Below are 9508 nucleotides of genomic sequence, written 5' to 3' on the forward strand. Positions count from 1 at the left end.
AGCTCTAAAAGACAGAGTTAGAGTAGGAGTAGATGTACAGCAAGTCCTATTATAACTTAAATTAAGCACCTCAACACTTTTGTTTGGGTAGTAATATATTTTGGGAAATGTTACTGTGTTGTGGTAAAGAGGGCAGACTGCAAATAGATTGCCTGTGTTGAATTCTGTACACATTAGCTGGTTATTAGCAAAACACCTATATTGTCTTTGGTGTTGTGTGCCGCTGAGTCCGTGTTGGAACTGACTCATAGCTGACCCTCCAGTGGGTTTCCAGAGGCCGTAAATAACACAGAAGATTGCCCATCCTTCTGTGGAGCAGCCGGTGGTTTCATACTGCATGATTTTGGGATTGCAGGGCTGCTTCTTACCACTAGGCCAGCAGAGCTCTTTTTAAGTCTTTGTTTTATCCTTTATGCAGTAGGACTACTAGTAGCTGGGAAGATTAAGCATGTGGTATTTATCTATTTAGGCATTATGAGATATTACATCTATTTAGGTACTGTTATTCTTATCATCAGTCCTATTTGACTTCTTGATTTACTGATACTGGCATCACTGTGGTCAGACAAGGAATTTTCTGAAGACCAGGCCACCTCCTGTTGCTCTCCCCATGGCTCAGGAAAGAATTCTTATAAAAGCAATCAGAGTGGAGGTGATCGGATGATTTGGATACTTTCTTTTTTCTCATAACAGTGAATTCTCCAGTGAAGGCCTAAGGACAGTGCCTTTTCCTCACCATGAGTGCTTCCCCAGAGCTCAAGGGTCGTGGGATGAAGTTTGCTGAGGAACAGCTGCTAAAGCATGGATGGACTCAAGGTGATCCCCACTGGGCCTGTCCACATCCCCCTAAACCTCAGCCCAGGGGAGAGGACAACCTCAAGCATCTTGGGATTGTTCTCATATAGACCATTCAGTTAAAAAGAAGAAAAATTAGTTTAAAATAAAGTTTGCAGAAAACCTATCTTAACTTTTCCAGAAAAGGAAGAATGGAAAAAATTTGACAGTGGGTAGTGAGAAGGAAGAGCTTGAGAGGACTGAGGGAGCTGATGCCAATTGAATCTCAGTCTGTTTTAACCTAAGCGAGCATTCTAAATAAAGCATATTTGCTGTAAAAAAATAGACTGAAGGAGGGAGGGAGGAGGACACATGACTTGTGATCTGAAAGGGTTATTTCAGGGTTAGACAAAGGTAGAGGGACTGCATGGATGGTGCTAAAAGGAATAGAACTGGTTTCTGGGAGAAATGGAGTATGGAGTCTGGCCCAGTGCTGTGTATATAGGATGGCAGGTGTTAAGGGTCCCTTGAGAGGGCTTGTAGCAGGCAGTAGGATGAGCCAAGGCATTCATTATCATCACTGTCTGCAGGCAAAGGCTTGGGCCGGAAGGAGAATGGTATCACCCAGGCCATCAGGGTGACAATGAAGCAGGATACTCACGGGGTAAGGCCGGGCCACCACCAGAGGGAGGTCAGCATGGAAGGAGAGGACGTCCCTGAGGGCAGGCGATCAGAGCTCACTGTTCTTCCTCTCACAGGTAGGACATGACCCAGCCAAGGAGTTCACAAACCACTGGTGGAATGAGCTCTTCAACAAAACTGCAGCCAGTCTGGTAGTGGAAACTGGGCAGGTATGAGCTCTGATAAATAGGCCCAGGAAACATGAGGACCTGGGACACATGGGGGTAAGGAAGACATGGTATGTCACCCACTCACTGATACTTTCCTACAGGATGGAGTACAGATAAGGCACGTCACTAAGGAGACTACACGTCGTGATCGTCTCAAGCCCAATTTGTTGTATCAGAAGTTTGTGAAGGTATTAGAGGCTAGGGGTGAGAGGGCTGTCCTTTTCCCTTTTCTTGGTTTCCCTTGGAGCCTAAACAATTGCATTGTAAGCCCTTCCTATTCTCAGAACTTCCCTGAGATAGTGGGATCTGTGACTACCTTATTCCTCACTTAGACTTCTGCAGCTCTCAGCAAGAATTGGAATCTTCAGGATCCACAGATTTCTAACATTTGCTGAAGGAGTAGCAAGCCGTAGGGAGTGGGAACTGGGGCATAATCCCTCTAGCAAGGAACTGCCAGAGCTGGGTTGGGAGTCTTTAATTCAGTGGATTTAGATGCCAGAGGAAACCTGAGTGATATTTGCTGAGGCCAGAAGGGGAAAAATGACTTGCAGAAAAAGCTGGTTAGTAATGGCAGATAGGACTAGAGCCTAGGTCTTCAGACTCCCTTTCAAGAAAGAATTCTTTAATGATTATGTGTTACATGCCAAGGGCTTTAAATTTTACCTGTAAAAGTCTTCCTCATTTCTTGACATCTACTACCTTAGTTCCTGCCATCATCTCCACTTGGCCTAATTTAACAGCCTCCTAACCAAATTGTTCACCTCTGGCCTCCCTCCTCAAACCAAACAGTTCCTTGTCCTCAAAGTAGCCCAACTATTCTACACAAACTTACTGTCACTGGCTCCCCTTTGACTTAGGGTGCCGAGTCCTGACTCATCCGTATGGCTTATCTTGCCTTTCACACCTCTTCCCTGCCTTCTGACCAACCTCGTCTCTTAATACATTTCGATGCGAGACATCTGGCCACATCTCTCCACGACCTCTACATTGAAGCCAGATAGAATCCATTTCTTTCACCTTCGTGCTTTCCACATGCTATTCTGTGACATTCTTCTCTCCCTTAGCCTATTAACTTTTTCTTGTCTCTAGAGCTCTGCTACACATAATTCCAGGACCCTTTACCTGAACCTGAAATTTGAGTTCAGTGCCCCTATTGCAGCACCATAGGCTCTTCCACCATAATTGCCTTTGTGCTGCCACATTCTTCTCCCTGACCACAGATGTTTTATTTGGGTTGGACCCATCTCATTCTAATTTGTATCCATAACCTGTTGGCCCATAGTGAGTTCTTAGAAAGTACTCATAAAATGAAGGCTTACGTGTTCATAGGTACTGGAGTTGTGAAAGTGCACTCTATCAGTTACTACCATCATGAGATGATTAGTTGGGGATACTTAATTCTACTGGGAAACCTTAATTACCCAACACCCCTCCCTTGAGGGTAAGAGGCCACTATCGCCTTCCAGAACTGTACCCTCTTCCAGCAACTTGCTTTCTGCCCAAGTAGGAGTGTCCAGTAAGGGATTCTCCTGTATGGGTCAGCAGACTTGGGGGCTAGCAGATTTGTACCTGACTGAATTCTTGGTGGGAGGCTTCTGTGAGGGAACAGGATAGTAGGGGTATTAAGTGGACCTTGTCCTCTCCTGTGTTCCCTTCTAGACTGCCACACTGACTTCTGGTGGGGAGAAACCAGACAAGGACTTGGAGAATTGCAGTGATGACAACACTCCGGGGCCCAAGTCCCCAAAGATGTAAGACTTCCATTTTAGCACTGGGAGCTTGTGGGAGGAGACACCCTCAGACCTCAAGAGAAAGGACCATGTCTATAGCTTGACATGGGTGTTGGGGGAAGGAGGAACTCTCTTGTATTAATCTTTTTATTCCTAGCACTTGGGAACGTGCCAAGTACTAAGCAACACTGTGCTGAAGCAATGTTTTAGAAAAGTTAAGCCTTTTCTCCAGATCTGTTACTCTTGCTCTGTCTTCACAGTCTGACTGATGAGATGTTGCTCCAAGCCTGCGAGGGACGAACAGCACACAAGTAAGTGATTGTCACCTTGTCTGAGTCCCATCTCATTTATCTGCCCAAGCTCACCTTGAAAGGTGGTCTACCACCATATCTCCTTGGTTGTTTTCACTCCAGAGAAATCCTTCCTGTCTACCAACCTCTTGCCTGACTGAAGATGAAGCATGACCCACCTATCTCAACTTTCCTGCATTTCCAAGAACTAAGGCCATTTCCTCTGATATCCTTGTTCTGAATTGGGCCTTGTTTTTCAGGGCTGCTCGTCATGGGATCACAATGAAGGCCAAGCTTGCTCGTCTGGAGGCCCAGGAACAGGCTTTCCTGGCTCAGCTCAAAGGCCAGGACCCTGCGACTCCTCAACCAGAGCCTGACACCAAGCCTCCAAAAAAAATGAAAAAGAAAGAGGAGGAAGATGCTCTAGCAGCAGAAAGGAATGGAGAAGAACACTCAGAACAGACTGACCAGAGTCTTAGGAAAAGCAAGAAGAAGAAGAAAAAGAAGGAAGAACACCAAGAAGATAAGGTCTCATATGAGAGGGAGGAAACTGTAGAGAATGAGGAAGAGATTGCTGAGACCAGTGGGCTTGGAGAATTGAAGAGCAGAGAACAAACTAGTCAGCCCCTCAGGAAAAGAAAGAAGAAGAGGCAGCAGCTGACCTTGGATAAAGGAGAAGGATGTAAGGAGGCTGAAGAGGGTGTCAAGACCAAGGACGTGGAGAACAGAGAATACCTATGTAGTGGAGGCAAGAAGAGGCGGCAACGTGTGGAGGAGCAGCAGCATTTGAACACAGATGAAGAAGGTGAGGAGACTGCTGTAGCTAGTAGGACCAGGGAAGCAGCAAGCAGCAGAGCATGCAGTGATCCGGACAGCAGGAGAAATAAGAAAAGGCAGCGGTGTCAAGAGAAGCAGGTGGAGGTAAGGGATAAAGATGACAAGATTGCAGGAAGCAGGACTGGTGAAGTAGAGAGCAGAACACACACTGGTGCATGCAGCAGGGAGAAGAGGAAGCAGCGGCATTCAGAGGAGGAAGAAGCCAGCGTCAACACAGGTCAGAGAACCAAAAAGAAGAAACACGAGAGAGACTAAAGGCCAGGTCAAAGTGGGGTCCAGCTGATTCCTTTTTAGGAATTAGAGCCGTAGAAACATGAGTCAGTTCGGGTCTTCTGTATTACTTTCAGTGGATTACCTATCTGTTGAGATGAGTGCTAGAGCCATGCTTCGGTTGAGATAAAAGATGCTGGGCTCTTTGCATCTTCAAGATCATGAACTCCGGTAGGAGACAGGCAGCAAAAGACAAAACCAAAGTATTACAATGAAATGTGCAAAGGGCTGGGGTTAGAAAACCAGAAAGAAGGAATATACTTGGAATTTCTCAGGCTGAAAGAACTAAAGAACAAATTCAAGTTTTGAATTGCAATAGTGAAGGATTCTGTGGGCAAAGTCTTAAATGATGCAGGAAGCATCAAAAGAAGATGGAAGGAATACAGTCATTGGTCCAAAAGGACTACACTGAACCTTTTCAGGAAATATTATATAATCAAGAACCAATGGTAATGAAGGTGGATGTTCAAGTTGCACCAAAGGCACTGGCAAAAATTAAGGCCCCAGGAATAGATGAATACTAGTTGAGGTGTTTCAACAGATGGAGGAACTCCTAGAGAATTCCCTGTCAATCTATCTTTCCTATTATTTCTCTGAGAAATGTCACCATATCCTCAGTGTCCTCAGGCTCTCACCGCCCACTACCCCATTTCTAGAGAGGAGGAAAACAGACACCCTTTGAAGGGGTATCCCTGCCTCAGTTCTGGCTGAATGCCAACACAGAGGCTTTCTATTTTGTCTGATCCCTTTATTTTTAAAAAAGAGGCTATAAAATAGAAGACTAATTTAAATGTGTATTCTTTCAATAAAAACATACAGCTCAGTCCACAGAGCACCAGTTTATAACACTGTATACTAAATAACCGGATACAGGCATACCCCACTTTATTGTGTTCCACAGATAAGGCATTTTTACTTTACAAATTGAAGGTCTGTGGCAAATCTTCAACAGTACCATTTCTTTAACAGCATGTGTTTGCTTTGCATCTTGGTGTCACATTCTGTGAGTCTCACAATGCAATTTTCATGTTACTACATACTTAACAGACTAGACAGACATAGCTTCTGTATGAACTGGAAAAGAGAAAAAAAACTTGTATAGTCCATTTTATTGTGATGTTCACTTTATGCAGTGATCTGGAACCTAACCCACAATATCTCTGAGTTATGTCTGTAAATACCAGCTTGGGCTCTTAGCATGTATCAGACTATCTATCCTGACCTCCATTCCCAGCCGGAGTCTCCAGGGCAGGTCCTGAATACAATGGAATTTTCCTTGGAAGCCTTTGAAGAAAATCCTTCCAATTGTAGAAAATATCCTAATTGTAGAAAATCCTTCAGTGCTGTTAAGTGAAAAGAGAAAGCTTTGGATTGAATCTCATCCAATTCTGTCTGCATCCCAAATGTGTAAGAATCACTTATGTGTAAAGAGCACACCTCAATTGCAAGCCTATGTTAGCATCTAACTGCCTCCAAACGCCTGTTTTCTCTCAGATGTTACTGTATCTTTGGTTCCCGCCACTCATTAATCTTCATTGCAGGAAGTGTTCCCATGACACGACAGTTTTGGGAAAAGGAGGCACTAAGTCTGTTGGGAAGAATCCCCACACCCCTTCCCTCACTGCAGACGGTAGACACACTCAGTGTCAGGGTAAGGGGGTAGGTTCAGCTGATACTTCTTTTCCAGAGCAGGTGGTACAAAACGGCCCCCCAGGTAGTGGTAGCGACCAGTAAACTGTGTTGCAGACTTTTTGGGTGCTGTCAGAGAAATCAGCAAGTCTGGCTGGAGCCCTTCAGAGTTTCCCTTCTCCACATCCCATCCTGAAAAGAAAACGGTATTGAGGAAGGACACATATGACCATAGATTTCTAGTTAACCGTGTCATAAAAGTATTAAGCCCCTGGGTCTTTAAAGGAATTCTTGTCCCAGGAGCTCCAGTTCCTTCATGGGCCCACTGTATACAGGGAACTCCTGAATTCTGCTATCCAGCCTCAGTAAGGGATCCATAAAGCTATGCCCTGCCCCTCCACATTCAAACTACTTCAGACTTGGTCTTTCAGTAAATTTAGGATTCTTGGTTTTTGCCTGAAAACGGGCAGAACCTCTATATCCCCCGGCCAATCTCCTTGAGCCCAGTACCTGAGGGAATGTCAACACTTGCAATGGGTACAGTGACTCCTTTTAGAACTTTCAGGATACTCTGGAATGGCTCCCGAACATCACCCTTGAAGCTGAAGCCAAAGATGGCATCGACAACCAGCTCATACAGCTCATCAATCAGCATGGGCTGTTAGGAAACGGGAAAGCTGTCAGAGCCAGCAGCTGCACAAAGAGACCTGAACGGGAGAGGATTGTGTGCTACACTCGGAGTGTACATCATTCAGAGTATTCTGAGGCCTAATACAAGCACGTGGTGGTGGCTCACTGATGGGCCAAGCTGAGACCAGAGTATCTGTTCTGAGAACCAGCCTATGTACTGGGGAGGCTAGAGTAGGGGGCACCCCAAGACTGGGAGTTGCGAGAGCAGGATTCTGGTCTCCGCCATCTTATTCTGGGACTTCTTTTATCCATACTTTAGGATCTCTGTAAAATGTGTTTCTTTAAAAAAAGACCAGTTTTCAAGTTCCTCACCCCTAAGTCCACATGTCTGCAGAAATGGGTTAAGATAAAGCATTCCCTCTAGCTCCTGAGATGGGGTTAACTGTATCTATGAGAAAGGAACTGACTCCAGAGGTAAGAAGTGACCAGGGGAAAGAAAGCTTTCCAGAAGGTATTGGGGGAACTGGGGACATATAGAGGGAAGGGCCTTTATATATTTAAATAATTTCCTCAGACACTATCCCTGCCCTCTAAGAGGTATAGTCTAGAGGGGAAGATATATATAACCAGTCTGGGAGGAGGGAAGGGCAGTGGATACTCTGAAGGTGAGGTATTAAGCGTCCTACCTCTAAAGGCATTTCACTCAGGAAAGGAATGTCCATTTTCTGACACTGGGTCACCAGAGCAGTGAAGAGTGGCTTGTTAGGCCTTTTGGGGTAGTAGATGGTTGGCTGGTAGCCCTAGGAGGTAAGGAAAAGGAAGGATATTCAATCCCAGATCTTAGGATCCCCATGACCCATCCTACAGCCCTTCCCGGCATACTTACAAAGAGTTTGAGGTGTCGAGCACAAACCAGGCCATCTCCCCCATTATTCCCAGGACCACAGATGACCAGGACAGTTGGGGGGCTCCTGGACATGGACGTAGATGGGTATGCCTGAGGGCAAAATCAAAGAGGATTCAGAAAGGCTTCAACTCAACCCACTGCCATCAAGTCAGAACCAACACATCGCGGACCCTCCCGCGGGTTTTCGAGGCCGTAAATCACACGGGAGGAGGTAGTCCTCCCACGAAGTTGTCGGTGGATTCGAACCGCCAGATTCGTGGTCCCTGGGTTAGTGGGGTTAACTCCCGAAGGGGCGGCAAGTTACAGCCTAAGCTGGGCCCTGTTGTCCCTCCCCTCTGTGACTGTGTCCGAGGCTTTCCCTTGCTCTTCCACCGGGCGGGGGCGGCGCCACCAACCTTGGCAATGGCTGTGGCACAGCTCAGGCCAGCTAACTCCATGAGTTGGTCCACGCTGAACTGGTACTCGTTAAACAGCTCCTGGTCCACCGCCTGGGCCTCCTCCTGGCTGAGAGAAACCCGTCCCCGCCCCTCAGGTGCAGGTTCGCACAGCTGGAGCAGCCATGCCGCCCCCGACCCGAGAAGGACAGTCCACTAAGGTCCCGCGCGCCCGGCAGGAACCCCGCCTACCTCAGATACTTCACCGCTACGTGCGCCATTGTCCGAGGTTCACCGTGGCCCCCCGAGTGCGGCCGCTGCTGCCCCCACCAGGTGGGACCTAAGCGGCAGGTGCCCGCCCGGCCGATGACACGCGGCAGGCGCGAGCCAGCAACCAGCAGCCCGAGGCCCAGCAGCGCCCGCAGCCCGGACATGCAGCCGCACAGCCAGCCCGGCTGGCGCCCCACCGCACATGCGCGCGGCCTCGCCCCGCCCCGGGAAAGGCGCAGCCGGCGCGCGGCGTCCCCGGAAGCGAGGGCGCCTGTCACCGTGCTGGCTTCTCAGCGAAGTGTCTCCTGCCTTGTGTTGACAAATAAAGCATTCACCTACCAACTTACATTACCAAATTATTTCAGTACAACCTGGAATGTGAAATGTGAAAAATGAATATAAAACCATCTAAACAGGGCTTGGGACATCCCAAACCAAACCCATAGCAATGAGTTCTGATTCATAATAACCTTATAAGATAAAGGTACAACTGCCCCTTAAGGTTTCCAAGGCTGTAAATTTTTACGGGAACAGAGTGTCACATCTTTCTCCCACAGTGTTCGGTGGTTTGGAACCACCGGGTTTGAACTGTAGGCCTTTTGGTTGACAGCCATACACTTTCCCTGGCACATAAACCAAAACCAAATCCATTGCAGTAAAACTGATTCTGACTCATGATGATCCTCTGTCAGGTTTCTGTGGCTGCAAATCTTTCTCCCATGAAGAAGATGGTGGATTTGAACTTCCAACTTTCAGTTAATAGCCCAACATATAAGCCACTGAGCCAATGTTGATTTTGCTTATTGTCATCAGGATGGCGTTAAGTTGTAAATCATACGGACAGAGATTACCTATCTGGTCTCACACAGAGAAGCTGGTGGATTCATACCGTCCTGTGGGCTGGCAGCCAACTTCTTATAACCAAGCTGCCAGAGCTCCCTTCTGT

At 47.1% G+C, this 9508-nt stretch overlaps 2 protein-coding genes across 2 annotated transcripts; one reads left to right on the forward strand and one right to left on the reverse strand.

Annotated features, from left to right (window-relative positions):
- The first annotated feature begins 737 nt into the window (after nt 1–737).
- GPATCH4 (G patch domain containing 4) lies at nt 738–4737 on the forward strand. Its single transcript, XM_006895751.1, has 7 exons — nt 738–816; nt 1365–1438; nt 1533–1625; nt 1727–1813; nt 3285–3376; nt 3616–3666; nt 3906–4737. Exons 1-7 carry the CDS (start codon nt 738–740, stop codon nt 4735–4737), a joined length of 1308 nt encoding a protein of 435 aa, XP_006895813.1.
- A 1524-nt stretch (nt 4738–6261) lies between these two features.
- On the reverse strand, nt 6262–8733 carry APOA1BP (apolipoprotein A-I binding protein). The gene is made up of 6 exons (XM_006895752.1): nt 8545–8733; nt 8314–8422; nt 7898–8008; nt 7698–7811; nt 6892–7039; nt 6262–6573 (listed from the first exon to the last, which is right to left on the reverse strand). The coding sequence occupies exons 1-6, from the start codon at nt 8724–8726 to the stop codon at nt 6371–6373; spliced, it is 867 nt and encodes a 288-aa protein (XP_006895814.1). The 5' UTR covers nt 8727–8733; the 3' UTR covers nt 6262–6370.
- Between the last annotated feature and the right edge of the window lie 775 nt (nt 8734–9508).

Source organism: Elephantulus edwardii, unplaced genomic scaffold, assembly GCF_000299155.1.
Source record: "Elephantulus edwardii isolate Elephantulus edwardi_28Jun2011 unplaced genomic scaffold, EleEdw1.0 scaffold00176, whole genome shotgun sequence".
Taxonomy (NCBI): Eukaryota; Metazoa; Chordata; class Mammalia; order Macroscelidea; family Macroscelididae; genus Elephantulus; species Elephantulus edwardii.

Coding starts and splice junctions, on each gene's coding strand:
- GPATCH4 (XM_006895751.1), top strand. CDS start 738: ATGAGTGCTTCCCCAGAGCTCAAGGGTCGTGGGATGAAGTTTGCTGAG. Junction 817..1,364: donor AAAGCATGGATGGACTCAAG/GTGATCCCCACT, acceptor CACTGTCTGCAG/GCAAAGGCTTGGGCCGGAAG. Junction 1,814..3,284: donor TGTATCAGAAGTTTGTGAAG/GTATTAGAGGCT, acceptor GTTCCCTTCTAG/ACTGCCACACTGACTTCTGG.
- APOA1BP (XM_006895752.1), bottom strand. CDS start 8,726: ATGTCCGGGCTGCGGGCGCTGCTGGGCCTCGGGCTGCTGGTTGCTGGC. Junction 8,009..8,313: donor GTGCCACAGCCATTGCCAAG/GTTGGTGGCGCC, acceptor TTTTGCCCTCAG/GCATACCCATCTACGTCCAT. Junction 7,812..7,897: donor CTCGACACCTCAAACTCTTT/GTAAGTATGCCG, acceptor CTTACCTCCTAG/GGCTACCAGCCAACCATCTA.